At 43.2% G+C, this 15,918-nt stretch overlaps 1 protein-coding gene across 2 annotated transcripts in view; it reads left to right on the top strand.

The window, feature by feature from the left end:
* Positions 1–15,918, top strand: part of CUL5 (cullin 5) — a 76,453-nt gene that overhangs the window by 17,578 nt on the left and 42,957 nt on the right. For both annotated transcript variants that reach the window (XM_044285637.1, XM_044285636.1), the window contains exons 2-3: positions 1,721–1,830; positions 14,730–14,829. In XM_044285637.1, coding sequence (XP_044141572.1) covers positions 1,721–1,830; positions 14,730–14,829 — 210 coding nt within the window. The remainder of the gene's footprint in view (positions 1–1,720; positions 1,831–14,729; positions 14,830–15,918) is intronic.

Genomic DNA, 15,918 nt, shown 5'->3' with positions numbered 1-15,918 from the left:
GATATTTCTCTCGGTATATAGCCAATAGTTCCCATACTGTGGGAATATATAGTCTTAGGCGCCTCCATAATGCTGATTATTCTCTTAGCAAAGATGCATATTGTTAATGGAAGATCTGGCATTATTTGAAAAGAGGACTAAACCCTTGGAAAGTTATTTTTCCTTAGTCTGATTGCCGAGCTGAATATTTTATCATATTAATATCATATATTTTTGATTGGTCATAGGAAAACAGAGTCAAGGGATAACAGTTACGGTATTTTCCTGTAAATCCGTGTTTTATTGTTATAGCCTGTTTGATAACAGAATATCCTAAGTTTCTCTTGGTATGAGTCCGTTTGTTACAAGTATGACACTGGTTGTCATAAATCATTAAATCATACTGTGCTGACCAGATAGGGGTGTGTCAACACGACCGTGTGGTACATTTTGGGTGTTGCTTTGTAACTTCATCATTTGTTTTGCAGTTGTATTGTTTTATATTCTTGGTTTTTATAATAAACGATTATATATTTTTGCACATACAATTGTCCCTTTGTTTCACTGCTTGCACAAATCAAATTAAGATACTTGATAAAAAGAACTTAGAGGCGTTTTTATGTCCGCCTTGAGGATAATATAATTTTTATATTTTTTTTTATCCTCTCTTTTATATGAAGATTCTTTCATATGGAAGATATATGACAATGCTTGGCCCTATCAGTCAAAGTGCAGAGGGCGCGGCAGTGGCAGAACCTGCTCCCATCTCCAGAAGGGAGCGCAGCCACGCACCCTCCACTGGCTCGGCTATTTCTGGCAGTCCCATAGTGGTGAATGGAGAGGTGGCCGCACTTGCTCTCCATTTAATGCTGTGGGACTAACAAAAAATGGCAGAGTGCGCTCGTTCAGCCATTTTCAGAAGCCGCATTGCGGTGCATGTAGAGCAAGTTGTGCATGCGCAGCTACTGACCTTCACTTCAGGGGCCCCGTTCTCTAGATAGGAGTGGGTCCCACCTTTTGGGACCCATTCCTATCTGACATTGATGGCATCCTAGCAATATGCCATCAATGTCGCTGCTGTGAATACCCCTTTAATATATAGACAGAGAGCTGTCAGGTCCTCTGTAATGGTGGGAACATTTTTGAGCATTTAAAACAATTCTGTCCAGCCGTTTTATCAGTTTCCTTCTTAGTGGAAGAAAAAATTATTTAAAAATATGCTTTTCAAAAATACATTTGCTGGTCTCAATTTATTGTAGGTATGCCGTGTTCATTTACCAAAAGCCTCCGGCACGTAAAGAAACCGTATCCAATGATTTTGTTTGTTTTTTTTTACATGATGGCCTATGGGGAATTCCTAGAGGTATAGGTCAGGTGTACATCTGGCACCACACACTGCAATTACAGTGTGAATAGACCCTTAAAGGGGTTGTCCGGACTTTTAATATTGATTACTTATCCTCAGCTGTACAAGGAGACGGCGTGCGCACCTTCCGTCTCTCTTCCTGTTAACCGCTGCTTTGCTATAGACATACAGCGGTGAGCAGGAAGGGAGACAGCACTTGGGCACTGCGGGCAGCTGTCTACTCGTGCAGCTGATCGGGGGGTGCTGGGTGTCAGACCCCCGCCGTCTGATATTGATGACCAATCCTGAGGATGGCTCATCAATATTAAAATCCATTTAAAGACCTGGCAATATGAACACATTTTATTTATACACTTTTTTTTTTTTTTTTTCCAGAATAAAGGTTCCCTTCAGTTTGAGGACAAATGGGATTTCATGAGACCTATAGTTCTGAAGCTTTTACGTCAGGAGTCTGTCACAAAGCAGCAGTGGTTTGATCTGTTCTCGTAAGTATTGCAATGCAGTTTACGTTTTTCTATGGTAGCAAGGAAAAAAAATAAGAAGGCAAAAAGGGGTGACGCTGCAATAAATCCTCTAATTTATGTATAAAGAAAGGTGGTCTCATTGTCCCCATGGTGGGTGGAAGGTTACCTCGCTCTTCCTCCTCTCATCCCGAGTCCCAAAGTTCAGTGCATAGTGAACACTCACGAATCTGAAGTAACTTTCTTCAGGATAGATCTTAACGGTTTGAGGAGGAGGGGGGGGTATCTGACTCTCGACACCCCTTTATAAGGTAGTGGAAGGGGCTACAGCACTGTGATGTCACTTTCAGCCTGTGATGTCATGTACATTGGTCACATGGCCCCATGAGCAGCTTAGTCCCATTCAAGTGGACAGGACTGAGCTAAAGTTGCAAACATAGTGTATGAGGCCATGCTTGGTATTGTATGAAGAGGCCTTAATCCAAGGTGGGGGATTGGTGATCAATATGCAAACTCCCCAAAACAAAAACTTTAACCCATCGGCACTCCTTGAAGGAAATATATTTCAAGGATGGGGAGTAATTCCCTATACACATTTATCCTGTGCCTGCGTGATCCCTTGTGATTATCAACCAACTGCGCTCAGTGCTGGATGTGTGCCATGACGAATAACAGCAGCACCCGTCAGACCCTTTTTAATTCTTCAACTGCAAGATCAATTTTCACACTTTCTGACAATTGACCACTTCCGGCACTTCAGTCTTGGCCACTTTTATGCCCCTTATTTTGCCTCAGATCATCCTGAAAATAAAGGTCCAAGGTGCGCAAAGTTCGTACCTGCCACCAGAGGTCGCAATAACACCTGTGCAACTGTTCAGGCAATTTTACGCTTTGAAAAAAGGCTAATGCGTATGAATACGCATTAAAGGATAATTTAAAGACACTTAACAAGATATCTATTGATAGGTTACACGTAGGAAATGAGTCAGAAGAAAATTGAGAATTGACGTGCTTAATTAGGAAACTTGATACCTTTATTAATAAGTGGGTATGAGCAAGAGTGATCGATACACTCCGATGCTCTGATATAAAAATGCAAACAAAAAAACTCCTATTATAGATAGGTGGTACAATAATAAATCACTATAGTAACGGGGATAATAATGGGTAAGTCTGTGGGAAAATTCTCTCCCTAGACGACCCTACGGAACTATGTCCTGCAGCACAGGGATGTCCCCTAGTGGTGGAGACACCCTGCCCCCGTACCTAAGCCTAGATGTGGCCCTAGTGATGCCCTACTTAGCAAAGCTGGATCGGGAAATATTAATCCAGTGAAACAAAACAAAAAGAATAAGTCTAATGTAAATGATAAAAAGACACAACCCCAACGCGTTTCGGCTGCATACAGCAGCTCATCAGGAGGTGATGACAGTGTAGTCAACGTAGGGAATAAAGTAAGCAAAAAAATAATTTTTATAAAAAATTGTTGTGCTTAGAAGAATAAGATGGTACTTAGCTCCTTGGCATACTTGATGGTGCTGTGTATACAGATATGTATCTCTTGTCCGTGTGTATGATGACTTCGGACAGAGGGGGGCCCTGTAGAAAGCACAGCTGGTATGCTGGGAGGCTGGATAAGTCTGTACATTATCTGTATAAGTCTTTACATTAGACTTATTCTTTTTGTTTTGTTTCACTGGATTAATATTTCCCGATCCAGCTTTGCTAAGTAGGGCATCACTAGGGCCACATCTAGGCTTAGGTACGGGGGCAGGGTGTCTCCACCACTAGGGGACATCCCTGTGCTGCAGGACATAGTTCCGTAGGGTCGTCTAGGGAGAGAATTTTCCCACAGACTTACCCATTATTATCCCCGTTACTATAGTGATTTATTATTGTACCACCTATCTATAATAGGAGGTTTTTTTGTTTGCATTTTTATATCAGAGCATCTGAGTGTATCGATCACTCTTGCTCATACCCACTTATTAATAAAGGTATCAAGTTTCCTAATTAAGCATTAAAGGATAACACTTAGACCCTAATTTCAATTTTCATATATGTAGTTACTAATAACATGATATTCCAGAATCAGTTACTATTAGACTGACTTACCCCATATTTAATAAGATTCAGCCCTTAGCAACCAGTCTGCATAAAACTGCAATTTTCACTATTCAGTTAAGATGGCCGCCACTGCCCTCCCCCTGAGGCTAATCCCGCCTGCCCTCACTAGCCAGTAACAATAGCCCCCCCAAAAGTGTCAGTAACCAGAGCCCTCCCCCTAAAGGGTTAATCTCCTGCAGCACAAAGGGGTCCTCTTACCACATGTTGCTTTCATTTATACACTGAGCAGACGGCAGATCTTCCTTCCCTGGTCTGCGCTGCTTCAGCTCTGCATTGTCCCAGTCTGCTGAGTGAGGGAGCGTCTGCCAAGCGCAGGGACAGGGAGAAGTGCACACAGCCCAGGCACTGTTATCAGCTGCTGGGGAGGACCTGGCTCTAATCATTTACTTACAGTCCCTGGCTGTCTGTAATCTGACCTTGCACGCTGCGTGCTTCTGCGTCCTCCGTCCTTCAACACATAGACGGACCCTGCCTAGCAACACATAGACGGACCCTGCCTAGCAACACATAGACGGACCCTGCCTAGCAACACATAGACGGACCCTGCCTAGCAACCCTATTTTAAGCACAGGTAAGTAAGTAGGCAGTACAGGGAACAAAACTGTGGAATTAAGGGGTAATTGAATACACAGTGAAAAGTTGAAATAAGGCCACCAAGGAGATATTAATCACCACAATCCAATACTCCAAAAAAAATATGACAGTTATACTTTAAGGCTTTTCATGCAGTTATCCAGCGCACTGCACGCTGAGAATGAAGTAATACTGCTGTTGCCCAAAACGTCCAATAGCAAAGCTCCTTGCTTGCAGGTGTAGGGTAGGCAGCGAGTAAGGAGCTTGTTATTAGGGAGGGAGGCTGCTCATTGGCCAATTTCGGCACGCTGCTTCTCCATGCTGCTGCAGAATCCCTGACTGTGTAGGCTTACTGGTGGCTGGCCGAGGAAAGATCCATGAAGACTGGAGAGCAGCCGGTGAGGAGGCCAGCTGATCTCTGGGGACAAGCTGATAAGGAGCTGTGGACGGACAGCAGAGCACTGATTTGTGCTCTGTACCAGGGTAATGGGATCACTGAGAGTGTATGGTGCCTGCATTCTTCTGACTGCGGAGCCAGCTGCTGACATCAGAGGTGACAAGAGGTCATCATACCTCTCTGAGTCTTGACACCAGAATGTGAAGTACGATGCTAAACTCTCCTCTGTTAGGTGCCAGAGCAAGCGAACTCGCTGATCACTGCACCAGTAAACTCTCTGACTGTGTTCCAGAGCCTGCTGGTGCAGTGATCAGTAAGTCCAGAGGCTGAGCACCTGAGTCAGAGGACTCGCTGATCACTGCACCAGCAGACTCCAGCTCAGGTGCTCAGCAAGCGCCTGTGGATTACCTGATCACTGCATCAGCATGATCTGGCTGATTGCAAGGGCCTGCTGGAGCAGTGATCAGTGTGCTTGCCTCCTATCAGTCTATATCATGTTTATGCAGTGCTCTGTGTAGCCTGTATTTTTTATTTTTTGCTCCATCGGCATTATCCCAGCAATGATATTTCTGCGCTGCTCGGTCATCACATGTGTGGGCACTGGATCTACACAACAGAACATTGTGGGCATAATCATGGTGCTGATGGGCCAATGAAATACTGGAGATGCAGAGCACTGATAACTTGACATTTTGGCTGCGTTATATTTTAAATATGATGGAGAAAACCCAAGTTTTTAAATTGCACAAAAGTCAGAAATGTAAAATTTGCCAAAAAGACAATTCTAGAGTAGACTGGTAACAGTTTTCTGCATAAATAGCAACCTCTTAACATTATTTAGGCCTATGTATTATATATATATTGATTACTTCAACTATGATACGCCTGTTCGGCTGAAACAACGCCTCAAAATCGGAAAAAAATTTAATGCGACCTCTGCCTCCCTCTTATATCTACGTCTACATTTATCTAGAATCATTAAAGGGGATTTGTCATCAGAAAATGACCTATTGTTTAAAACACATTTTTAAATAATTTTTGATATTTTAAATTTTCCATATACAGTTCACTTTACTGTTCTCTCCTTATCATTGCGACCTCATTATACACCTCTGTGTATAGATAACACAGGATCCAGGATTCACAGCAGGTGATATATCACAGCTTATCAGCTCCCTCCTGACCTCTGCACAGGGCACAGAGCATGCCCAGAAAACTCTACCATAGAAGTCAGTGAGGTCCCCTCCTGATTATTGTGTATCTGGACCATGGGGCTGCCGTAAACCAGTTTTCTTAATGCTTTCTAAATGCTGTTAAGAACAGCTCGGGCAAGATGGCCGCCCCATGTCATGTTCAGGAAATAGAATAAATAAATCTACAATCAGAAAATAAAATCAGATGAGAAAAAAAAGATACGCTATCTGGCTTTAATTGGCAGATAAAATCTTTGGTGACACATTCCCTTTGAATAGACCAAAAATCGCTGCAACCCAAATGACATAGTCACATCACAAAAGTTCTGTTAATGTGCAGGGGGTGAATTGCTTATATGGTAACTGCTTAGTAGAAATAATGGCATATATGCTCCCTGGTAGGTAAAGGGGGTGATAACATGAAGAAAAGTCCCTGTCTTCTTCCCTGTGGGATCACTGGAGGCTGTACAAGGGGAGGGATGTCCGTTAACCCTCCAAACCCCAACCCCAAATTACACATACATTTACCAGGAAGTAAATCTTCTCATGCTGCTTCCCTCGTAGATTGTAAGTCTTTACGATTGTTAGTCTGTCTTAACCACCTCCCGACCGCCTAACGCAGGAATGCGTCCTGCAGGCGTCCTCTCGCGAGAGGCAAGATTTCCTGTGAACGCGCGCACACAGGAGCGCGCGTTCTGTCGGGTGGTAATAATTCAATTAAGAATTATTAATTATGGTCATAAAAATAATTAACCATAAAAAAATGTTTTTTATATAATTGCTCATAAATTCTTAAAATCATGACCTGGTGAATTGTAGACAACCTAATTGATACAATTCACATCTGAGTCCGACTATTTCCTCAGATAAATAAGTTCTTTTTGACGTGAGACGACGTTAATGATAAAACATGTAGTTCTACATTACACAATAATACAAAGATATTATAAAAATATGCAGATTTATTGGTTACAAGATTATAAACATATATAAGTAAATAAACACAATGATACATGCAAATGAATATATATAGCATTACAAGCTTAACAATACATTTGAGTGGAAATAACTTGTCACATTATAACCAAGCTATTATCAGGTTAGGATATCAAATAGGAACATCATTTATATACATTACTTCTGTTCAGAGAAAACCTCATGATATCAGGACGGGCATGTCTAATCCTAGACATCAATATGGAATGCTAAATACATTCCGCCCACCTCTAACCAACTACACATCACATGACTTCAGGCATGGGCAAATCCATTCAAGGATATAGCTTAGAAGAGATAACTGTATCCTTCCGCCCCAACCTGGACTATTTTCACACATATAACTTTGGTAAGACTATTAAGACCAATAAAAGGGATATAGGATCTTTGCTAGATCATATCTTAAATGGGAAGGACTTGAAATAAGTCTTTCCTGTGGGAATCCATCACTTAGCTTGGCGAAGAATGTTCTATCATATATATATATATATAAAACTACATCTCAATATGGAGATGATCAATTAAATTAATTATTTATTTATTCGCCAATCTAGATGGTATAATTTCACCCACACTATCAAATTAGTCTTAATAAAATGAAATATCATTTTCTGTGTCTCTTACCAAGTCCTAGTAGAAATCTCACTTCTCCTCTTAGGAAAGCTGGGTGGTCCATCATAGCTAGTGATGAGCGAACTTCTGTTTTAAGTTCGGCGTCTAAAGTTCGGCTTCCGGTTAGCGGAGAATCCCGATATGGATCCGGATATGGATTCCGACTTCCGTTGTGGTCCGTGGTAGCGGAATCAATAATCGGCCATTATTGATTCCGCTACCACGGACCACAACGGAAGTCGGAATCCATATCCGGATCCATATCGGGATTCTCCGCTAACCGGAAGCCGAACTTTAGACGCCGAACTTAAAACAGAAGTTCGCTCATCACTAATCATAGCGCATCTCACCATGGTTTTCATCTTGATAGACCCCTCTAAAGAGCTTAACTTCTCTTTCCTCTCTTTCTTGTGTGTGTGTTCTCCCCCCTGTGTATGGTTTATGATCACAAACTTATCAGTTAGACACACCTTCCTAATTTGGAAGTTTCCAATCATAGTCGGATGGGCGTGACTATTGATAAGAAATGACATCATAACCTTACCCAGAATGCACTTTTGCTACTGTTGTAATGTCACCTACTCATACCTAGGTGGCACTGCTGTGTAAGCTATTTGCATCATAGTATAAAGGGTTAACTTCTGTAAGTCTGAATAAAGGTATAATATACATTTTGACCTTAAAAGCTTTAATTCAAAGCTATAGGGATTAATTTTGACACTTGTAGCAATTAGAGACAGACCTCTATTTGTACATCGTAAATAACTTCAATGGCTTTGTTTTCTCAGAGATATCAGTACCTCCTCTCATACCAAAGAGGTGAATAATTGTTACAAAACATACATCTTCACAGACACTCTTTTAGAGACAAAGATTCTCCTAATGAGAAATATATATAATATACTGGATACATGTCTTCATGACATATAACAGTATAATATAAAGTATATATATGTCCTACTGATTGTCTTATGCTAAGGACTAAGGCTCATTAAATGAATACATGAATATTATATATTTGCTTCATTGATAAATGCCTAATTGTATAGGTAATTATCACCAGCTGCATAGAGCTTATCTTTATCTTCCATCATAAATTTATAAGTAGACAAAGAGGCCTCTTCTCAGACTGGTACATTCATGAGAAGAATAACACTAAAAAGTAGAAACCTTCGTGTGACCTTTATGGTGGCCTTCTCAAGACATACAAAATTGTAACTATAGTCGAGCATGGCTCTTAAAGGGAATGAACATTCATCTTGACTAAAATAATTGGATATCAATGCATTTACGTATGAAAAGGCACAACAGTTCACATGATTGGAAGGTAAACGAGTGGATCTACAGCCTGCCAGCGGCGATCATTTGCTGGCAGGCTGTAGATGCGATTTTTTTATATATTTTTTTAAACCCTTGAAAGGTATATCAGACGCTGTTTTGTTAACAGCGTCTGATATACCTGGTCCTCTGGCTGGTGGTCCCTTTTGCTTGGATCGACCACCAGAGGACAAAGGCAGCTCTGTAAGTAGCACCACACTATTCCCCCCCCCCCCCGACCCCCCCGTCACTTATTAACCCATGATCACCCCCCTGTAAGGCTCCATTCAGACGTCCATATGTATTTTGTGGATCCGCGGATCTGCAAAACACGGACACCGCAGATCTGCAAAACACGTACACCGGCAATGTGCTTTCCGCATTTTGTGGAGCCGCACATTGCCAGAACTATATAGAAAATGCCTTTTCTTGTCCGCAATTGCTGACAAGAATAGGACATGTTCTATAGGCTCTACAAAAAACACAGTGTTCGCCCGATCAGGCCTGATCTTGTGCGCACACTTGCGTTCAGTCCGCCCCACCGCAGTGACAGAATTTTTTTTTCTTCTGATGACTGCAAAAACACTGTAAAATCGCTGCAGCGCTATAAAGATCACTTTTGAGGGGCATGGCGAGTTCATAGATTTTTATTTTTTTGGGCACAAGTTAGCGGAAATTGATTTTTTTTCTTTTTTTTTTCTTACAAAGTCTCATATTCCACTAACTTGTGACAAAAAATAAAATCTCACATGAACTCACCATACCCCTCACGGAATCCAAATGCATAAATTTTTTTAGATCTTTATATTCCAGACTACTTCTCACGCATATGGGCCCCTAAAATGCCAGGGCAGTATAAATACCCCACAAGTGACCCCATTTTGGAAAGAAGACACCCCAAGGTATTTAGTGAGGGGTATGGCGAGTTCATGTAAAATTGTATTTTTTGTCCCAAGTTAGTGGAATATGAGACTTTGTAAGAAAAAAATAAAAATAATAATTTTCCGCTAACTTGTGACAAAAAAATAAAAACTTTGATGAACTCACTATGCCCATCAGCGAATACCTTGTGTCTACTTTCTGAAGTGGGGTGTTTCTACTGTCTGGGCATTGTAGAACCTCAGGAAACATGACAGGTGCTCAGAAAGTCAGAGCTGCTTCAAAATGCGGAAATTCACATACCATAGTTTGTAAACGCTATAACTTTTGCGCAAAGGCAAACCAATAAATATACACTTATTGCATTTTTTTTTTTATCAAAGACATGTAGAACAATAAATTTAGAGAAAATTTTATATAGAAATGTAGTTTTATTTGAAAAATGTTACAATAGAAAGTGAAAAATTTCATTTTTTTAGCAAAAATTTCGGTCAGTTTCGATTAATAACAAAAAAAAGTAAAAATGTCAGCAGCAATGAAATACCACCAAATGAAAGCTCTATTAGTGAGAAGAAAAGGAGGTAAAATTCATTTGGGTGGTAAGTTGTATGACCGAGCAATAAACGGTGAAAGTAGTGTAGTGCAGAAGTGTAAAAAGTGGTCTGGTCATTAAGGGGGTTTAAGCTAGGGGAGCTGAGGTGGTTAAAGTTAGTCCTTGCTTATCTTCTTTTTTTTGTTTTATTATACATATATACCCTGTTTTATATGTACCGTTCCCTGGGGTTAATGAAGGTTTAAAATAATAATAATAATTTGTGTTGCGTCCAAGTATTGCACCTAGAATATAGAACTTAAAGGGAGTCTGTCACCACATTTTAGCATGTTAGACCGTTAAAATAGGGTTATGTGATCCAGCCAGAACATAAACACGGTACCTTTGTGGTAGAAAACGGACTTTTCAATTTGCAGAAAACGAACTTATAAGATTATCTTCTGAGCCCTCTCAAGTGCCCAGGGCGGTCTCTCAATCCTCGGAGCCCCAGGCAGGCACCTCCTAAACGGCTGATAACTCCGCCCTCAGTGCGCCTCTGCCCGCCCGTTTACTCCCCTCCCCTGTCCCTTTCCACTGCGGCTGTGCGGTCCAAATCGTAGCGGGCGCATGCGCAATAGGTATTGCGATGCCCTGCCAGGAGCGGGCATCGCATTGCGCATGCGCCCGCTACGATTTGGACCGCACAGCCGCAGTGGAAAGGGACAGGGGAGGGGAGTAAACGGGCGGGCAGATGCGCACGGAGGGCGGAGTTATCAGCCGTTTAGGAGGTGCCTGCCTGGGGCTCCGAGGATTGAGAGACCGCCCTGGGCACTTGAGAGGGCTCAGAAGATAATCTTATAAGTTCGTTTTCTGCAAATTGAAAAGTCCGTTTTCTACCACAAAGGTACCGTTTTTATGTTCTGGCTGGATCACATAACCCTATTTTAACGGTCTAACATGCTAAAATGTGGTGACAGACTCCCTTTAAAGCTGTTTTCTGGAAGTTCAATGTTAATGGCCTATCCTCGAGATCTCGATATCAGATTGATGGCGGTCTGACTCCTGGCACCCCTACCAACAAGCTGTCTGAAGAGGCCACAGTGCTCACCTTTCTAGGCCAAAAACGTCACATTCATCAGTCACGTGGCCTATTTTCAGCTCCGTCTCGTTCCAGTGAATAGGCCTGCAATACCATGTACAAGCACTATACCAGGGATGGCCAACCTGCAGCTCTTCAGCTGTTGTAAAACTACAACTCCCACCATGCCCTGCTGTAGGCTGATAGCTGCAGTCTTTGCATGCTGGGAGGTGAAGTTTTGCAATAGCTGGAGAGCCATAGGTTGGCCATCCCTGCACTATACAATAGGGTTGTTTCGATACCAAAATTTAGATTCAGTTTCGATACCATAAAAAAGTATAAAATAAAATGCCAAAAAAAGCCTTGTGCATTCTGCATTTTATGGAACGTTTGGCCTATAATCGAACAGTCCTATCCTATTTTTTTGTGGAGACAAGGTGACTAAAAAAATAGAAATGGCGAATCGCACAGTTTTTCTCAGGTGAATAGGACTTCACACTCTCCCTGCTGCCCTGTGCATAGTACACACAGCAGCAGGGAGGTTACCATGGCAGCCAGGGCTTCAATAGCGTCATGGCTGCCATGGTAACCACCAATGATAATTAACGTTTAATATACAAATGCAGGCGGCAGAAACGCATTGCTGGCACCCTGCCTCTGACATGGCGCTGCGCGGCAATTAACCCCTAAGATGCCGCAATGTGTTTCTGCCGCCGCCTGCATTTGTATATTAAACGTTAGTTATCATTCGTGGCGCAGTGTCCACAGCCCCTCCCTTCCTCCGCCCCTCTGTGCTCTCATTGGAGGAGGCGATGGCAGCAGCCCGGGGGGAGGGAGAGACTGCTTCCTTCCTCCCTGTGCTGCTGAGGGAACATGGCGCACATCCTAGTATCGATTAAAAGACAAATCCCTGTATCATATCTATACTGGGCTAAAAGTATCGATTTGGTATCGAAACAACCCTACTATACAATGTACAGCGCTGTGCTTGTTAAGCGGTGAGGAGGCCACAGCATTCACCGGAGCACCGTGGCCTCTTCAAGCAGTTGATTGGCAAGGGGTGGCAGAAGTCGGACCCCCACAGATCAGGTATTGACATTATGTCCTGAGGATAAGCTACCAATTGCAAACTCCTGGAAAATTCCGTATGAATGGTCCGGATCTGTTCCGCAATTATGCGTAACGGGTGCGGACCCATTAATTTTCAATGAGGCCAGAAACGATGCGGGCAGCACACAGTGTGCTGTCCGCATCCGCACTTCCGTTCCGAAGCCCCGAACTTCCGGTCCGCGGCTCCACAAAAAAATAGAACATATCCTATTCTTGTCTGCAATAGCGGACAAGAATAGGCATTTTCTATTATAGTGCCGGCCACGTACACATGGCCGGTGTCAGTTTTTTGCGCATCCGCAAAACACTTATGGATGTCTGAATGGAGCCTAAAGCAAAAATGTAGGGCTGTAAAGGAGTCGTTCGAGTAAGGCTACTTTCACACTAGCGTTTTTGGCTTTCCGTTTGTGAGATCCGTTCAGGCCTCTCACAAGCGGTCCAAAACGGATCAGTTTTGCCCTAATGGATTCTGAATGGAAAAGGATCCGCTCAGAATGCATCAGTTTGGCTCCGTTCTGTCTCTATTCCGCTTTGGAGGCTGCCTGCAGCGTTTTGGTGTCCGTCTGATGAAACTGAGCCAAATGGATCCGTCCTGGGACACAATGTAAGTCAATGGGGATGGATCCATTTTCACTGACACAATCTGGCACAATAGAAAATGGATCCGTCCCCCGTTGACTTTCAGTGGTGTTCAAGACGGATCAGTCTTGGCTATGTTAAAGATAATACCAATGGATCCGTTCTGAACGGATGCAGGCGGTTGTATTATCTGAACTGATCCGTCTGTGCAGATCCATGACGGATCTGCACCAAACGCGAGTGTGAAAGTAGCCTTCTATAAAAACTCGGGTAGGCCCTGCATGTGTGCTAAAATAAATTAAAAAAAGCTATATCTTACCCTTCTCCCCCCCCCCCTAGCATGGTTTTACGTTCCTCCCTGCCAAAGATGTCATCTTCCTGGCTGCAGCAGTGATGTTCTGTGCACACAGGTCACAGCAGTGTACGGAACGTCACCACTGAGGCCAGTGATTGGCTGCTCGATGACCTGTGTGCATAGAACATCACTGCTGCTGCCAGGAGAATGATGACCAGAGCACAGCTGTGGAAGCAGCAGAGGGAGAAGGGGGCCGTATCATTATTTATAAGATCTACAGGCACAGCCCGAGTTTTTGTTGAACTCAGACAACCCCTTTAATTTGATACCAAGCTCTACCCATACATCCGAACCACGGCACACCTTTTAAAGGGGTTGTCTGGGTTCAGCGCTGAACCTGGATATAACCTCTTTTTTTACCCATTTGCCATGTCTGATTGGAGCATCGGAACATTTCCTTGCATCGCACACGGCAAGATTTGTTTGTTTACTGCCGGTGAGGTATCGGGCTTCTCTTTACTATGCTAGGCAGAGGCTTCCGCCTAGCAGTGAGCCCGGTGATATCGCAGACGGGCGGTCTATAGCGCTGCCGGTGGCGGGTACTGTGCATAGTCGCAAGGCAAGGGGAAGCCTCAGAGCCAGGAAATGTTCTGATGCTCCACTCACATGTAGTAAAATAATAAAGAATAGCTTATATTCATGTTCAGCCCTGAACCCGGACAACCCCTTTCATTTCATTGCATATTACGTCCTTGGCAGTAAATAGTTAATGTAGGTCTGTTGGCAGTTTGTCATTGAGTGCAGAAGGCTCAGTTTTCACCGTCAGTGGACACTCCAACTCAGGTGTGAACACAGCCTCTGTCAGTGGGGGTTTGCCGGGCCCTGCTGTATGGATCCAGTGATACTTGGTGACTTCTGTTACGAGCAGCAGCCACGACCTGTGTACTGGGACTGACATGAAGCTGAACAGTGGCCATAAGTGTATTATTTTTATTTTAATACAAATTATATTTACCTCTAGGTCCTGGCGTCCACGCTTAATAAGGATTTAACTAAGGGGCCACTTTCTTCAGCAGGATAATCTTGATTCTGAAGGAATGTTCTAATCTCTAGAAGTTGTGCTCGGTCTTCTTACTATATTGGTGGAAAGCCTTTTCTGGGATGGCACAGCTCGCTTGGCTATTTCTCTAATCTCAATCTGTTTTAGGGAACGTTGACTATTTTTTGTCTTGCAGGGATGTGCATGCCGTATGCCTATGGGATGATAAAGGTCCAGCAAAAATTCATCAGGCTCTAAAGGAAGATATTCTAGATTTTATCAAGCAAGCTCAGGCGGTGAGTGCTTTAATTTATTTTTCTCACTTATTGTCCTTTTGAAATTGAATTCTAGGATTACTCAAGAGAAGTGTAGTAAATTAAAGTTCTAGCGTTCATTTTAAATAGAACTGGAATAACACGATGTACGGTGCAATTAGCGCCATACGCTGTAAATGTACATGACTTGATCTCCCACCATCCCAAAAAGGGAATTGAAGTGAAACAATAAGTCATATGTTTCCCAAAATCATGAGAATAAAATCTGCAATTTGTCCCAGAAAAGACGAGCCAGAATTATGTTCCAGTGCAGGCTAGGTCATCAGTGTTAAAACTCCCAGAAAAAAACCTTAAAGGGGTTGTCTCATCACAGACAATGGGGACATATTGCTAGGATATGCCCCTATTGTCTGATGGGAGCAGGTTAGACCGCACCTATATTGAGATCTGAGCCACAAAAGTGTTGGAGGGCGCACTGCGCATACGCAGCCGCCTTCCATTCATTTTCTATGGAGCCGCCTAAAATAGCTGAGCGCTGGCTCGTCTATTTCGGTCGGGCCCATAGAAGTTAATGGGAGCGGCGGCCGGTCATGCGTGGTGCGCTTTTATTCACTTCTATGGGGAGCTCACTTGTTGGTGGCCGGATCAAAGTCCTCCAGCCACCACCTTGCAGGGCTCCGTTCCCGATACAGGTGCGGATCCCAGCGGTGGGACCCGCACCTAAAAAAACAATGGGAGGCTTGGAGCATATCCTAGAGATATGCCCCCATTGTCTGTGATAAGACAAGCCCTTTAAGTACAGCTGATCGCTTCTAGCAAACCTGCTTCCATTGCTGTGCTACACCAACAAGTGATCAGCTGTAATCTGGGGAACTCGTCAGCAGGTGTTTAATCTCTGCGCTGCGCCCCCTTAAGTGGGAATGAAGCATTGCACAATTTGGCATTACATAGACATATTGAGTCCTCTAGACCAGTGTTTCCCAACCAGTGTGCCTCCAGCTGTTGCAAAACTACAACTCCCAGCATGCCTGGACAGCCTTTGGCTGTGCGGGCATGCTGGGAGTTGTAGTTTTGCAACAGCTGGAGGCACACTGGTTGGGAAACACTGCT

Source organism: Bufo gargarizans, chromosome 3, assembly GCF_014858855.1.
Source record: "Bufo gargarizans isolate SCDJY-AF-19 chromosome 3, ASM1485885v1, whole genome shotgun sequence".
Classification (NCBI taxonomy): domain Eukaryota; kingdom Metazoa; phylum Chordata; class Amphibia; order Anura; family Bufonidae; genus Bufo; species Bufo gargarizans.
The sequence above is the reverse complement of the archived record's forward strand: the minus strand, read 5'-3'. Positions and strand labels throughout refer to the sequence as shown.